This window comes from Strix uralensis, chromosome 17 (genome assembly GCF_047716275.1).
Source record: "Strix uralensis isolate ZFMK-TIS-50842 chromosome 17, bStrUra1, whole genome shotgun sequence".
Taxonomy (NCBI): domain Eukaryota; kingdom Metazoa; phylum Chordata; class Aves; order Strigiformes; family Strigidae; genus Strix; species Strix uralensis.
In genome coordinates, this window is record NC_133988.1 from 1,004,164 (window position 1) to 1,021,330 (window position 17,167).

Genomic DNA, 17,167 nt, shown 5'->3' on the forward strand with positions numbered 1-17,167 from the left:
GCTCTATCTACCCCAAAATTTAGGTATTGGAGCACCGTGGACCCTCTTTGCAGCCAGGGAAAGGAACAGGCACCTCGAGAAGACTATTCTTCCTGTCCCAAGAGGTCTCCCACACAAGGCAGGCAGCACTCTGAAAAGGCTTATTTGTCTCCCATTTACGGGAACACGCCTGGTTTCAGACACAGGCGTTAGGACCAGTGAATCCCCTCCTTTGAGCTAAGCTCTTTAATTACACTTTCCATTTATCCCACCCAAACTCAGTGGACTTCTCCTCCTCTCCCTTTCAGAGCTGGTCCTGCAGCCACCCTCGCCTGCCCGCGCCTCAGGCTGCCGCTGTGGCAGTGACACCGAGGAAAGGTGGGAGAAACGAGGAAAGAGTGACTGTGTCTAATAAAGAGCAGCCTGGCAGGGGAGATGGGGAAGGCGAGCAAACTGAGGGATGGTACGGGGCAAAGAAATTCTGCTGCTCCTCCAGGACTGCAGGCAGAGGGCAAACAAAACAGCACCATTAATTTAGTCAAGGACCTGCTAACAAGCTACCACCAAGGTTTTCCGCTGTTGCGAGATGATACTCCATAGTGAAGGGAAAAACAAGCAACATTATCGCAAAGGGAAATATGTTTATACTTGTAATGTAGCATTTTCCACCCAGAGGCTTCCAGGACCTGCTGTTTTCCTCCAAATCTTTATTTGAAAAAGTGAGGAAATATATGTATTATAACTAAAGACAAGTCAGTGACAATTTAACAGCTGGTTTCTATTTTGGTGGCTTTTGAGGGTATCTAACAACTTTCAAATGGCCATAGAAGGTTTCTAAAGGAAGCCCTGTGGCTTCAGGAAAACAGAGCCAGGACCTTGAGCACTGAAGAACAACTAGCCTGAAGGACTACAGCAAAACTCCTTCTTGCTGAGCCCACGGCAGAAGCAGACGCTGAGAGATCCCCTACCTGAAGTGGGGTCCCAAGTTGAGCTCCGGCGCAAAGGGTTTGTCGGTGACAATCGTGGTGCCAATGCCAACAGCCCGGACGGGGATAACGTAGGTGTGGCTGTTCTCTATGAACAGGTTCACCTCGTCCTTGAATTTCTCCGTGTCATCCAAGTTCGCTATGACAGACACAGACACCTCTGTCTCGGGGGGAATCACTCCTTCACTGGGTTCAATCCTCCAGCGCGAGCATTTGTCAGCCTGTAAGACAAGCCAAACACTAACTTAGCATGGAAACCATGGACCCTGGTCTCTTGTGGGGTGCAGGAAAAGGAAGGACTAAAGTTATGGGGCAATGCAGAGGCCGATATACCCTGTGAGCCCCCTGGGTATACCGCAAGCTGCCCGGGGAGGGAGGGACCGGGACAGCAGTGCCTGAGCAGCTCTGCAGGTCAGTGCCTGGTATGAGCACACAAACCCCATCATTCACACACCAATACCACCCACCCCAGGTGGCTTGCTCTCTGCAGAGATGGAAAGCAGGTTTTCATTGTGGAATCAAAGCAAGCTGCCCTGGGAATCCCCCACTTTGAGGTTACATTTATCCCCCAAACAGCTGGAAAAGCAGCACGAGGGAAATTCAGCCCCCTCCTTGGCCCAGGAGGCTGAGCCTGTACTCTCACACACTGCCTGATGCTCCATCCACAACACCAAGTCCACAGTGCCAGGTCTGGGCTAACCAGCCCCAGAAGTCTGACCCACCTAGCACGGAGAAGAACAAACCTCCTCTGAACCCGTTTTCAAGCCCCTCACAGATCCCCCCTCCAGTGGGGAGCACACCCCACCCAGCCTCAGCACACGAGCCTGTCCTGGCTGCATCAGCCCTGCTCCCCCTGCCAGGCAGCAACCCAACCTCCCTTGGCTATGCAGCTTCTCACACTACGCAGCCTCCATGAATTAAAGAGCCTTTTTCTGCAGCCAGTCTCCAGAGGTGCTCTGCAATGCGACAGAGTCCACCGTAGGTACACGACCCTTACATGTACATTCTTGTGCAACAAACCAGCTGGTTTGACCCCCAGTAGGTGTGAAACTCACCTCACTGCGAGCAGTTTGAGGACAGACCTCACACCCTAGTCTCTATCATTAACAGCAGTTCGACAGAAAGCAAATGCAGATCTAACAGGGAAACCGTGCGGAAACCCATGCCCTTTCAGGAGCAAAGGGCCACAGCGTTCTCTTGGTCTCAGAGCTCCAAACACATGACGCTTAGAGATAAATACCTTCCCCAAAATAAAGGGAGAACTTGCAAAAATGATCCAGACTCATTTCTGCTCAAACATCTATGCAAATTCTCTGTTTTACTGAGGGGTCCCCCAGCTAAAACTGCCCCCAGAGCCAGGCTCCTCTTGCTGCATTGGGATGGAATACGTTGCTTTCTCAATCATACAGTGGTATGCAAATGTTGCATATAAAAATCAAGTCACAGGTTGCTTGACAGTCATTTTTGTTAGAAAATAGCCCCACAGATACTTACCATCTTTGCCCTGAAGGATGCAGGGATGACACTCTGATTGGAGAGGCGGAGAGTTCGGGAAGCATCTTGTATAACTTGGATACTGCCAAAATTTATCTTACTTGGATGCACACAGACAACTGGTCCTTCTCCAGTGCTCACTAAATGGATTTTCTGCTCCAGAAAGAGGGTAGGAAAGATCAAAAAAAACCAAGAGAGAAAGTTTAAAATGATTAGACAGCTCTAAGGGTACTCCTAGACTGGGGGATAATTATGGCTGTTTGAAGTTTTTTCAGTGTTGTAAAACCGAAACAGAAGGCCTGGAGCAAGTGTGGGATCTGGACTGATCCCATCTGAAAGCCACAAGCTCCTGTTATCAGGGGATAAAGAAATCCTGTTTCCCGTGTTTGGTTTTTCACACCTCCTCCACACTGTTAACTCTCCTTCCTCTACCTTGTGCCTGCTCTCACTCCTTTTACTGCTCAGTCTTGCCCCAGACCACCCTCCCTGACTTCTGCTGCTGCACAGCACACTTGGACAGGGACTTTAGTCCCAAAGCTACACCTGTGAAAGCCAGCACAAGTCAGAGGCAAAGCAGGCCCTTTAGAGTAGAGATCACGCAAGTTAGTCGCCTCTGATTTGCACATACGTGTATTCCTGGTATTATGTGGATAATGGGCATTAATTATTAATTACATCATTCAAGCAGTATTGTTTTCTTTTGACAGTCTGAGACCCAAAAGTTCTGTTCTTGCAGAACTGGCACAGACTATTGGAGGAGGAATGTGGATCCCTTGGCTAAACCACCTCCTCACATCATTAAAAACATTCATGAGGCATTCAGGAGATTTAGCAGCATCATTTCCACTTGTTCTATTAAAAGTCTAAATCCCTGTAACTACTTTCAAAATGTCAGCCTTTCTTTGTTACAGAAAGCTTAAGGTTCCCAGGAACCCTCTGACATCCTCTTTCATGCCCAGAGAGAGGAGAAGACGTTTTGAAACAGCTGCTTCAAAAGTTGATATCATTTTAAATTAAAGTTTAATTAACTATATTTGTTCTCGATTTCAGCTAGATGAAGCCAGGACACTACAGACAACATTCTCTTGCCTACATTTTGTTGTCATTGCTGCTGTTGTGTATGCCTGAATGTGAACATCATCTTTCAGGAGGCTTTAGTCCAGGAATGCTTTGCCTCATCCATTTCCAAACTTAGTAGAAAAAAGAGTCTCTGTGCTCCAGGTGCAAGCGGTGCGGAGACTCATGAGTCTTTGGCTGGGGCTCTGGCAAAGAGATACGATGGATGTTTCTCAGAGTGATGGGCCTGACTTTCAGCATGGCCTCTCACACAGCGCTTGCTTTAGCAGGATTCAGGGACGTCCCTGCGTGCTCCTGAACAAAAGGCCTAACGAAGCACCAGTGCTGTTCATCTAACAGCACAGCAGAGTACGAGACCCAGGGGTTGTTCTGGGCTTCAGACTGGCCTTCTTATCCCGTCTGACCTACCGTAATTAAATGCTGTGTCGGACACTTAGATTACCACCTAGGATGATACATCCTTCCTCTTCTCTAGGTGAAGGGAAGTGGCTGCAAGTATACTTGAAATTACAAGACCTCCTGACCTTGTTAATGTATAGAAACCAGTAAAGTAGGACGTTTAGTTTTAACGTTAACCATCACTTGTGTTTCACTAGCTTTTATTTTTCTCGTATTTTACTGCAATGTATATAATTTCATTTATACTCTTTTCCTACCTACCCTCTGACATCTTACCCACTTGTAAAACATCTTGAAACCTGTAACTCCTTGCCTAGTGGAGATAAAACAGGCCTTGCACAGTCTGGCAAACTCCCTGAGTACATCCCTGATAACAGGGACCTAAAAATGCAAGACAAGCGCCTGAGAAGACGCCAGTGTCAAGAAAAGCGACTGGAAGCTGGTTTAAACCAACCCCCTCGAAACAAACAGGAGCCGAAGGAGGGATGAGGTCACTCCATGACCATGTACGGACATGGGAAACCTAAAGTTCAGCTAGCAGACAGTGTGAGGAAGATGATGTGGACCACCAAGGGGGGGAGAAGACCCTCACTCTATTTTTACTATGCACGCTTAGACTATGTAAATGAGTTCTAAGAACCCATTAGCATAAGACTGTCTTTTCTAGGAAGCTGATGCATGTGTATGCTTTTTGTGTATATTAGTCAGAGAGTTTTGTTAGTAAGTGTGGCACTCATGGTGGAGCGATCCCCAGCGCTGCCCAGCTGCGAATAAAGAATCCCTGCTGAACAGTTATACTCAGTTCTGACTGTGGAGTGAAGCTCTTTGTTTCACAGGCATTAGCTGTTGCGTATGCCACAAACTCCTTCTTTCCTTGTCCACACCAGCATATATTACAAGTTCTTGCTTTCCCGGGAAGGATCCCCGGAATTAGCAACCCTGCCTTACGCTTCACAGCCCACCAAGATGAGTCGCACAAAGGCCCACGTCCCCTGGAACTCACCAGAGGGGATTCTTCACTCCCAAACACTGCAACATGAGCAACAGTGTCCTGCTCTCCTGTCACCTGGGCCTCCAGGGTCAATGGGACCTCCACTGAGCCGCGAGGCTGGACAATCCCCCACGGCACGGGGCTGGAGTACCACACAGAAGCGTCCTCCTTGTGTTCCTGTAAGGGACAGAGTCAAATGCAACACACAGGAGTGACCTTTGAGGAAACTTTGAACTCCTCAACATCTACACAATGGCAATTCACACACATTTTCAAAAATCCCCAGGAGAAAGCAGAAAGGTACAAAGCAAGATGCAAGACTTGTATGGGCTTAGCGTCCTCAGGGGGGCCAAAAGCTGCTGCACCTACAAACACCCACTCCTGTGCTGGCAGCCTCCTTGCAGCAGCTTTTCACAACCCTCTATGTTCTCCTGCATGAAAGCACCCCAAAGACTAGAATATAAACTGCTTCCTAAAAAGTTTAAACTGCTTCCTGAAGTTTATATTCAGGTAGGTTCCTATTTAACTGCTTCCTGAAGTTTATATTCAGGTAGCTTCCTCTTCTCAGCAACCTTTAGGTTTGAATATAAACCAGCAAGGTCTTATCCAAAACCCCTTTTTTCCCTGATAAACCCCTTGATAACATCTGAGGGCAGGAGGCGGATGCAATGCCAAACCTGAGGGAGAACCCTGTAGCAGCCTGGAAGATCGCTGTCGTTCACAAGGGTCAGCATCTGCTGATAAGGGAATTTTAGAAAGCACCGTCCAAACATCACGACGGGGTTGAGCGCTCGCAGTGGAGGAACCACGCATCTAGGCAAAGAGATGACCAAGAGGGAATTAGAGATACCGAGAGAATGTAGAGGTCGTTTACTCCCCAAGTAGCATGAAATAGAGCATAACACATCTGTCAAATAGACACTTAATACCCCTACAGCGATAAATCGCCTTTAACTTCTTCTGACTCAACCACCTCCTGTAAAGGTGGGGCAAAACCCTGGGACTCAGCCTCGCCAAGTGCCCAGGTAGCACATAGTGCCCTGTCCCAGAGCTGCCTGATCAGCTCTGCCCACTCTTTGGCCCAGGAGGCTTGCAAGGACCCTCCCAACAGTCCCAGCAAGGCGTGAGCTCTGGGGGAGCCTTCCCACCGAGGACCAGCGCTCACCAAGGCGCAAAGAGCACAAGACTCCTGTGTCTCAGTGAAAACGACTCCCTCCTCTCCCACACCGCTGTTGCCCTGCCTGAGAACTCAGCCCTTTGCCCCAGTGATGGAGGGCACAAGCCACCCCCTGCCTTAGGCAGTGGGGGATCACCCTCTCCCAGCTCCTGCACCCCCACGGCTCCATGCACTGTCTGTCCCCATTTGCACTTGTTTTACAAAACTGCAGCCCAGGCACTGACTGGATGACTCTGCCTGGGAGAGGGAACAGCACAGTGAACTCATCCCTCTTGGAATTAAACCGACACCCACTGCAGCACAACAGCATTGAACCTGGCTGCAGCAAGAACAACTTTTGGCTTCAGTCTGAGAACATTAATGCTCAAAAGAACCAGAGGGAAGCAGAGAAACCTGAGCTCACCTTCCACATCAAGGACTATTTTCCCCTTCATAAGATCGTGCTTTGAGCTTTCCCTCACCAGTCCTGCCATAAGCCCCTTTCCCATTCGCATGCACCTTCATTAACTGACCCAGACACCAGCTCTCAGCAGGCTGCTCACTGCGGCCCAAATGAATGTTGTAGTTTGGTTGCAACCCAGCACAAGTCCACCACTTGCAGGAAGGAGGAAAGATGGCCCTTTGGAAATTTATTACACCTCAAGCACCAAAAACCAGGCCCATAATGAATATAATTACTGTTCCCCTTAGAAAAAGGCTCAGGGCCATGCCTGCCTGTGGAGCACAGGTGCTGCTTTCAGAACACTGCCGGTCTCACACCTAGCTGGGCAGAACTAGCTCATTAAGCAACACTTGTCATTTGGAGATGCAGCCAGCAAACCACGTGCAAGGCAGCGTGGTGCTGGATGCACGAGGAGAGACGACGAGCTGCAAGGAAAGCGCCGATACCTGGCTGTGAGGAGCAGCGCCGACACCGCCTTGCCAACACCGCACACGTCCACCACCAGTGCCAGCTCGTAGCTCTTCACAGTGTTGGAACACAGGGTGACCTGGGGCAAGAGAAGAGCATCAAACACTTCATCACTCCCAAAAGCCATCGTTCACGTGTGCTGTCCTCCGGTTCTCGTTCCACGGGCAGGAAAGGGAGGATTTTGCCCTAACTCTTCTGCTGGTCCATGTACAGAGCACAGTTGCTGGGAGTAACAAAAGCCTTCTGACAAATCTGCTTTGTTAAATACACCTTGCACTTACCAGGGCATACGTAAGCACGATTAGATTAATGCTCTACTCACCACTGTATTAAAATTAAGGGACTAATTTTTAATCTCAACTACAACAGCATAAATGCAGAGGCAATCTGTTGACTTCAACATTCAGCTTTACGTTGGGAAGCTGAGGGCAAAATGCAGCCCAGCAGGTGCTGTGCAGTTCATGGCTGCCAGAGCTTTTCCAGTCCCCACTGGAGATCACCGCAGTGAATACAACCCATTCTGCTCATCAGGAGAGGAGAAATAAGACCGGGAAGAAAAGCAAACTGCTTTATACAATGACATCTCTCTTTTTAACAGCCACCTTCTGTCCTTATCCTTCCTCTGCCCACTTTAAATCAAAGAAACTGCTCAAAGCAGCTCTCAAAAACATATGAATGGCTTCTGTCCTTGACCATACGGTACATGATCTTCAGCTTACGATTTTGGAAACAAAGCAGTGGTCCTTCAGAAAAGCCCCGGAGTAACGCAGCTAACAAAAGCCTAACACTAGTGCAGGTATCTTACCCGCGTTAAACTCAAAGCTAGCAGTGCTAAAGCCCTCTCATCCCTCAGAGAAGCTCCAGCTCCACCCGCTGAGCACGTATGGCTGGATTCTTCCCATACCTGGATATCCAGGAATCCCAGGGGGCGGACGGTCCCTCTGCGGGGCTTTATGGTAAATTCGGTTGGCCTGAGGCGATGTTGGGCTCCCTTTCTCCGGAGTAGGCGAGTGTTGTCTGACATCTGAACAGAACTGCTGACACTGGGCTCTCCCAAGCCGTCCCCAGGAATGCGAAGGTTGAAGGTCAGGGGCACCAAGGAGGTGTTAGTGAGGCGACACGACAAGGTGTGAGGAAAGCCTGGGAAAATGACACAAATATGAATTTATGCACCAACTGTCCTGTGATTCCTGGTGTGAATAGCCTGTTATGATAAAACTGGGTTTGGAGTTCAGCTCTTTTCAATCTGAAGTACAGCTAACTGAGAAGCTACGCAAGGAATTAATTGTCACTTAAGTTCCCTTTTACGCTGATGACAGAGATTGCTTCCTTGGAAATGCCCACTCTTAGCGATGCTGAACACCACAAGTTTCTCTCTCTCTAACTGTGAGGAGCTCTCTCACCTGCCCCCAAACCAGCACCAATTAGTTCTCACTTACAAGTGTCCATCCAGACAGACCATTTATTCTGAAAATTCAACCCGTAAAATGCCCTGTGAACTCTGCGAACACTCCTACAGTTTTCAGTATATAAAGTCATCGAGGAGAAGCTACGGTAAAAGAAAGGAAGGATGAAACTGGGAACGACAGCATGATGCAAAGCACTCTAACTCAGTTTCTCTAGGCAGGATCCTTAAGGCATCTCCTGTCTGGGGCTACCAGACTGAGCACATGACAACTCCCAGCCCACCGCACTGGAGGCAAACCTGATGCTTGCTCAGAAATCAGCAGGAGCCATGTTCCACCTTCCCTAACGAATGGGACATGGCTTCCACACTGCACACTGGCCCGCAAAGGTCGACATCACTTTAGCTGTGATACTCGCCTTCCCTCATGGAAAACCAGTGACACAACCACACCTGGTGGGGTGTTCTGCAGAGACCTGCTCTGGCGTGGACATCTGGCTTGGCTGGCCAGCTCTGCGAGAAGGAGACATCTCCTGTGGCCTGCTTACCAAGCGTCGTTTGAATACAGACGGGGAGAAAAACCAACTGCAGCCACAGCAGGGAGTTTCTCCATGTCCAACAACAGTGACCACTGCCCACCTCCAGCAGTTACTCCAGCAGGGAGGCAGGAGGGGCACAAAAAGGACAAACACAGACTTCACAGTCCCAAACAAGACCAAAGTCGCCAGACACAGGTCAACAGTCAGCAGCGCAGTTAAAAGAAGCAAAAATACAATAGCTGCCTTCAGCTGGAAAGGCCTTATTAATGAAATGAGATTAAGGAGGATGAATCTCCTATTACATAACCACATTTCTGCCTGGTGTGTTTCTTGTTGTTTTATTCAAAAGAAAATAAAGAAGTGGCAGAGTGGTGATGGAGGGAGGGGAGAAGCGGCTCAGGAAAGGTAATGAGTCTTCTTAAAAAGTCCATGAACAGCTTGAAAACACAGAGGCATCCTGGGCACAGAATGATAATGGCCCTTCAGTCAATCCACAATTGATTTCACATTTAAACTGCAGATCATCTCAGTAAAAAGCCTTTTGTGAGACTGAGATGGAGAACCAGAATCTGCGTTTCAATGGAGACGCTCTGGATGCTCAGCCCCCGGCTCTGTCAGCAGAGCTGGGCTTGTGGTGGGGAAGGAGGAGCCCATGGTCCGAGGACATCAGTGCCTGATTCAGGGCTTGGGCATGTTACCTGGTGGGTGACGACGAGGGGCCCTCACAGCGTTAATTAACATCTCGCACTGAAGGTCAGGCAGGTAAATGGTATCCTTGCCTTGCAACAGGAACATTTACCCAGAGCAGCTACAGGCCAGTATGTGGCTTAAACTCCCTTCTGCTGCAGTCCCATCCCCTGGGCCCTTCTGGGACAAGGACTTTCACAGTCATTCTGCTGCCAAGGATTGGGAGATTGGGGCTGAACAGACTACGAGGACACCAGAAATTACTGACTTTCTATTCCTTTGGTCCTATTTGATCTCACGATGGCACAAGACCGCCTAAGCAACCAGCAGCCCTGGCTTTAACACCCTGAAGGCTGCTATGGAGGAACACAAGTGACAGATAATCTTATGTTAAAGTGCTCCATTTTGGTAATTCACAGAGCTCTCAACCCATGGCCCAAGCCCAGGGCACACTCACCAAAGGAGACATCACCGAAGTGGAGGGCAGGGACGTTGAAATGAAAAGTCGGTCCAATGACACAGCCCCTGCAAGGACAAAGACAGGCAGAGGAGGTGTTGGCTCGGTTAGAGAGAATGGCAAAGCGTTCAGCTTTCCTTACCGCTCGGGTGGGTAAAAGCTGCTCTCGGAACCACGGTGGGTTTCAAATCAACCTGTCACCCCTGTGCTCAGCACAGCACCCATGTGGACAGCAGGCAGCCAAAGCAAAGTGGTCAGCAGCCAACAGCTGCTGCTGAGGCTCAGGACACCATGGCAGGGTGTGCCCCCACGCTGCTGCTGGCCCCATGAAGGTCCCTGAACACGTGATGGCTCTGTGCCTCGGTTTCCCCACCCGTAATGTGATGGACAGAGGTGTCCACACAAAAGGGGACTCATTGTAACCAGCCTTCCCAGCCACAGGTTCCCTGCTTTGGTATTTCTTAGCCGGAACTGGTGTTTCCATGGAGTATATGAACACCTTCCTCAGAAGACCTGATCCACACAATCATTACACATGCAGGACTTTGGGGCATGAATCCAGGGGAGCCCCAACATCCATTGAGAAGAGCAGCAACAGTTCTACACAGCGGACAGTTGAATCTTGGAGGGAAGTATCAGCTTATCACCAGTGCACCAGCTGACACATCCAAGAGCAACAGTCTTAAACCGCCGAACACGGGTGTCCTGAACCCACCACACCACCTCGCCCATCCTTAAACTCAGCAGACAGGCTCCAAACTCCAAAACTCACTCACATCCACTGAAATCAGTACTTGAAGCTGCACAACATTCAGTAATTGACTTCATGGTTGATGACAATCAATGTCAGCTCTGCCTCAGTTAAAAATCAAGGGCCACAGTGAACAGTGCCTTCTCATTTTATTCACAGGACTGCCACTGTCATTATCCACATGTTCTGCACATGAACAGACCCCAGCATCCCGCAGGAGGGACCTGCGTCCATCCGTGCTGTCCCATTTCCAGCATCCCTTTCCAAACACCAAAGAAACAAGCATCCAGCACCTCGTAAGGTTGGTTTCTAAGTAACGAATAATCACCTATGGTCTTGGCACCTTCTGACTGCACAGTCAAAGAGCACTCAAAAACTGACTTTCAGGAGTTTCAATCCAACACTACTTCTCGATTCTTGCAGCTGAATCAGCTCCTAAGAATGAGTCAGGTACCAAATCCCTGCTGATGGTGAAGTTCCTTCTCCAGGGACCTCACACAACCAGACTTGACCTCCCAAGCCCTAACAGCTTACTCTAGATGGAGCAAAGGGAGCAGACACGCTTTCTGTCACAGCATTTGTCAGGAGATGATGGAAAACTACCTCCAAACCAGCCACGACTGGGGATGACACCAGGAAACTGCCAAGGATGAGCCTTGCCAGGCAAGTGGGGAAATGACTGCCATTTCTGCTGAGTGCACCGAATCTGTGCTCTAGGAAGTTAAACTGGAATGACTGTCCAGAAGGCTCAGCCAAGGAGCCAACCCAGAGCTGATAACAGTACAGCTTGCAAGAGAATGGGGGAAAAGGCAGTGGTTTTGGCAACAACTGTGTTTTACAGTTGCATTGAGTAATGCATGTGTGAAGGGAGATCAGGGTCCTGGCAGAGTAGGAAGGATAACACAAGGCGGGAGAGGAACTGCTTGAACTCTCATCCCCGTTCCTTCCTTTGCAGCCCAGTGTCCCACCAGCCAGCTTGCCTCCGTTCAAAAGAACCAGAAGCTTTTCTCCACGGAGGACGAAATCCAGTGCACAAAACCTTCCGAAGAGGGAGGCTCAGCTGGAGCTGGTGGGTGGACATCTCAAGAGCATTTGAAAACAAACAGCTTGAGCTGTGGGGCTGGAGAATGACAGAAGGGCTGGAGAGAGAACCTTGAAAAAGGCAAGACAGAGCTCAAGGAGGCAGATGCCATCTCAGGGAGGAGAGGACTGCAATGGGAATTGCTGCTGAGGGACAGCTGCATGGGAACAGGCAGGTGTGCTGGGGTGCCATCAGATGGGCTGCATAGGAGCCACCATCCAGGGAGGAGGAGTACAAGGATGGGGAAGAAATAAATAAAAAAGGACCAGCAATCCTCTTTCACTGAGACAGAAGGTCTGCACTGAGCCCAGGAGGGTGCTGGCCAAACAGGGCAGCGAGTGGCCAGAGAAGGGGAGGGCGTGCTGGGCACTGGGAGCCAGGGCATCACTGGGGAAAAAAGGACCACTTCATTTGGCTGTGGGGAAGCCAAAACACAACCATCCCTCTGACAGCTCCTTCCTTCCTTCCCCAGGAGCAAGGCCACTGCGGGGCAGAGGCAGCAGTACTGTATTCTACCTGTGATAAGTGCAGCCTTACCAGCAAAACCTGCCCTTGCTCAAGGAGAAAGCTGCTCATGCAATAACACCCCATGACCAATTTGGGGGAGGGACAGAGGAGAATAAATTATTTGATTGTGAAATGTTCCCTCTTGATTTCCAAAAAAAGCAGCACTTTCCCTCCAAACACAAAGCCAACGTAATTGTTTCTCTACTGAGGTCAACAGACCTACTCACCACTCTTCTCTTGCAAAGTAATACCCTTTTTGTTCTTTTTTATCTATTTCCCTCACCTTATTGGTAAAGTCAACCGCAGATTCCTCCCACTGCTTTACTGCCTTTGTCTAGTGCCTCCCAGCAGCACCAGCCCAGGAAGCTGGTTGCTGAGGAGGCACAGCCAGCCCCACAGCTCCAGAGCACCCAGCACCAGCCTTCCTGCCTACACCACGTCATCCCACCAGCCCGTCGTTAAAGACCAGCTGGGACAAGTTTGCATGCTGCTGCAGTCTTGAGAAGTGAGCTTTGCCTCTCCTGTCATCAGCTTTTTTTCCCCCTTCTCCCCTTTGCTTGGTGAGGATTATCTTTTGCCGTGGCACCAGCCCATGGGATGATGCCCGAGTCCGTGTGACAGCACCTGCCGCAGAGCTCCCCGTCTCCCGCGTCAGCACTGCTCTGGCTGCAGAGAGGAGGTACCACAGCGCTGGCTGCACAGAGGACAGCTTGTCCCAACCCATGAGCATGAGAGGTGATGCTGAGGCTGCTGCTACCCATTTGGGATGGATTATTAACAGAGGATTTTAAAAACACTGCCTCTGGCTGCAGTCACCCAGGCTGGCCCATCCCCAAAGCCCTGCTGGCCTTGCTGTGTGTTCAGGGGCGGTGGCCCAGACCATCTACCGCCCAAAGCTGATGCCATCCCACTGTCTGCCGTGGCCCAAGGACGAATGAGCTACCTGTAGGAAGGAGTCACTCCAGTTCCTGGGTACCCGGACTGGGCAGCAGTCCCACACCTTTCCTGTACCACCTCCAGTCAAACTGTTTTCCAGCATGGGTAGTCACTTAAAGCCCCGGGGCCCTCACACAGAGACGTGTGAGAACCTACTGCTTCCAAATTCTGTGCAAACAGCGTCCTGGAAAGTCACAGAGCCACCCACCTCAACCATGAAGGCAAAGCTGCTTCCCAGAGGAACCCAAGACTTTGAAAGTTAAACTGGGTATTGAGAGCACAGGAGTCATGGTCACAGGTGGCAGCAGGTCGAGGGAGCTGATCCTGCCCCTCTACTCCACTCTGGTGAGACCCCCCCTGCAGTGCTGTGTCCAGCTCTGGGGTCCTCAGCACACAGAAGACATGGACCTGTTGGAGCGGGTCCAGAGGAGGCCACAAGAATGATCAGAGGGATGGAACACCTTTCCTGTGAGGACAGGCCCAGAGAGTTGGGGTTGTTCATCCTGGGGAAGAGAAGGCTCCGGGGAGACCTTTCAATACTTCAGGGGGGCTTATAAGAAAGATTTGAACTGGATTTTTAGTAGGACCTGTCATAATAAGAGAAGGGGTAATGGTTTTAAACTTAAAGAGGGAAGATTCAGACTAGTTATAAAGGAAAAAATATTTTACAGTGAGGGTGGTAAGACACTGGCACAGGTTGCCCAGAGCAGTGGTAGATGCCCCATCCCTGGAAACATCCAAGGTCAGGTTGGACGGGGCTCTGAACAACCTGATCGAGTCGATGACGTCCCTGCACATTGCAGAGGGGTTGGACTAAATGACCTTTAAAGGTCCCTTCCAACACAAACTATTCTACAATTCTATGATTTCCTCTCACAGACAATTACACTTCATTTGCTGCTGCAACTGCAAGGTTCAAACTGAAGTCAAGATTAAAAAGCCCTGGCTCTTAGTGTGGGGATGCTAGGATCCGAGCCAAGACTAAGACCTTAGACAACATCTTTTTTTCTCTCTTTCATCCTAAAATGAAGTAGGTGGGAGATGATTACCCAGAGACAGCTACAGATGTGCCCACCAAGCTCCTATAACCCTCCTCACCTGATAGTCAAGGTCACAGGCTCAGGGGATCCGTTCACACTGAACCTGAATTCTTCTGTGAACTCCCCCAGGATGGTGGAACTGAAGGAGATCCGGATGACTTGCAGCCCATCCGGCAAAATGATGCCCTCCTGGGGGAGGAAGGTGAAGCAGGAGCCCAGAGCTGTAGCTGGAGGGACCAAGTTGAAGACAGCGTCGATGGCTCCTTTGTTAAACAGGACCACCTGCAGCAGCAAGAAAGCAAAATGGAAATACATAAGGAATCTTCCTTTCTTACAGAAGGCTGATTTGTCTTCTGATTAAGCAATTAACGTCTGTAAAAAGCAGAAGATGCTGTGTGCTGCTGCTTGGCAGAAGCCAAAGAAAATGCAACAGGACAAGTTCTGCCTTTGGGTTTTTCATACAAAGCAGTGACAGCTTCATAGAAACAGTCACTCGGGGTTTATTCCACTGACACAGAGCAGCCCACTTCGACTTGCAGTGCAGAGGAGCTGCTCAGCATCACCAAGTCTATTCAGACCTGTCCCTAAGAGCAAGGAAGGGCAGTTGCAGCATTACTAGTGAATCATCACACAACTGATTCTGCTCCTGACGAGTCCGATCCTGCCGAGGGCAGAACACATTGCAGCCAACAAGTTTACTGCATGTAGAAGACACCTCAGGGCAGCACTATAACCAACTTCAGAAGCACTCCCCAACTCTGCTACGGTATGTAATTTAGTTTTCTCATTTTTTCTTTAATGGGATACTTTCTTAGTCTTTGCTCAAACAGACGTGTCAGGAAAGGATGAGCGTGCGGTGCACAGCAGCTCCATCTATTCCAAAGAATTTCTCTTTCCTAAATATTCATAGCCACCATCTAAGACTTTACCGTTATCAGAATAAACTGCAAATTTAGAACTAAGCCGTATTTTGTTGAACACTTGAGAGATCTACTGCCTCGATCAAGTGACACAATCCCGCAGCACTTGTTGAGAGTCAGCTCTTCTCATGCTGGGCGAGAAATGCCCACAGCTGCTGCGAGTACCAGCACGCTGTCAGGCACCAACAAACCCACCCGAAGCAAAGCGGTAAAGGTTCTGATTGCTGCGGGGTGAAATCCTGCCATTTCCATGGACTTAACTATCTGCTTTGGATTTCTTTTCCCTAACTTTTGTCCTTGTAAAACCTGGTAGAAAAATTGAGACAGAAGCAGAGAGATGTCCCTTATTTTTTAATTTTGCAGTTGCTGTTAAAAATATTCACGTATTCAAGCTCTGCAAGGGTAACCTGAAAACTACTCTCTCCTCTCTTGTCTTTTACACCTCAGTTACAAATTGCACTTAGGGATCCAACGCTGAGCTGAGGTTTACCTCCAGTCTAGCTGCTTAGTACAGCACTAACAGTATCATCTACTTAGTCACATTTTCTCAAGTCATGAAAATAATAAAAAGGTAATCAATAAAGTATCACCATTACAAATGCATAGAGAGCACAATATTTTGGTAAGAAAACACCTTAATGTGTCCTTCCCTGCCACAGTCAAGCTTTCGAAAGTATTGCCTCATTTTCTACCTCTTTCAGTTGCCCTATCTTATTTTTTTGCAGAAGACTTGACACCACTGGCAGGGGGAGGCAAATATGTAGAAAATTCCTTTGCTTCATTTCCAGAAATGCTTTGCTCTTCATAGAGATGCAGCAAATCTGAAGAGTGGCGAGAGACTGGTCAGCAAGGGAAAGCACTCCCAGTTCCATTGCAAGACACAGCTCTGAGCCAGAGGCTGGACAGCTTTCCTCCAACTCCCAGGAACCGGCAGCACGCACTTAACCGAAAACTGGCTGCAGTGGACTGGAGTTCAAACACAGTAAATTTGTTCCAGCTGCTTTTTAACAGCCCGGGTACAAAGGTGCATTGCATCCAGGGCTGGAACAAAAGCCTCTGAATATTTATCTTTTTGTCCCAGTGCTGCTTTCATGGGTCAAGGGGGTATTTTTTCACATGAAGCCTCCCACCTGATCTCCAAGGAAGGTTGACAAAAAGCAGGGATTAAGACTTCACAAACAACATACACACCTTTCAGATCCCATCAGAAGTATCCAGATTCTGGGAAAGCCCCCGAATTTGACTAGTATGTCAAGTACTCCCTACTCACAATGACCCGAGTTGCCAGAATCCCACAGGTCCACGAGGTTCACTGCTGCCCTGGGAGCCATCAGGATCCCCCCCAGCCCCTCAGAATCCCGACTGCTCACCTCATAGCTGTGCTCTAATCCAACAAAAACCTTCCCGATGTCCAGCTGCTCAAAGCTGAAGCGGAGCCGAGGCCCTATGCCTTTCCCTTTGATGCGCAGGGGCAGCCTGGTCTCGCGGCCTGGGGAGAGATTTCCACTTCAGTACAGTAATTCCCTCTGTTATCCTGGACTGTCCAGGCTGCCTCAGTGCTAGTCCCTGACTCGGGGCTGGATGGGACCAGCTCTAGGTGCTCCAGGAGGAGATACAGGACTCTTCCCTTCCCTCAAGAGATATGCCTTGGGGCTGGCTTCTAATTTCTAACCAACCCCTCAGGCTGGTTTCTCATTTAGCCATCAGTTTGCACCCTGAAAAAGCGATGCTGAGTTTAAAACACAATCTCTGAATTTCTTCCCATGTGCTTAGATGAGCTCTGAAATCCATTCAGTGAAGGCACAAAGCTCATGAAACAGAACTGAAGATA

General features: G+C 49.4%; 1 protein-coding gene across 1 annotated transcript in view; it reads right to left on the minus strand.

Annotated features, from left to right (window-relative positions):
- The window catches only part of LOC141951429 (hydrocephalus-inducing protein homolog), a 123,917-nt gene that overhangs the window by 46,791 nt on the left and 59,959 nt on the right, over positions 1-17,167 (minus strand). The window contains exons 14-22 of the mRNA XM_074887648.1: positions 16,707-16,825; positions 14,475-14,698; positions 10,102-10,169; positions 7,918-8,153; positions 6,992-7,092; positions 5,604-5,739; positions 4,939-5,103; positions 2,460-2,612; positions 948-1,186 (exon numbers count right to left, since the gene is read on the minus strand). Coding sequence (XP_074743749.1) covers positions 948-1,186; positions 2,460-2,612; positions 4,939-5,103; positions 5,604-5,739; positions 6,992-7,092; positions 7,918-8,153; positions 10,102-10,169; positions 14,475-14,698; positions 16,707-16,825 — 1,441 coding nt within the window. The remainder of the gene's footprint in view (positions 1-947; positions 1,187-2,459; positions 2,613-4,938; positions 5,104-5,603; positions 5,740-6,991; positions 7,093-7,917; positions 8,154-10,101; positions 10,170-14,474; positions 14,699-16,706; positions 16,826-17,167) is intronic.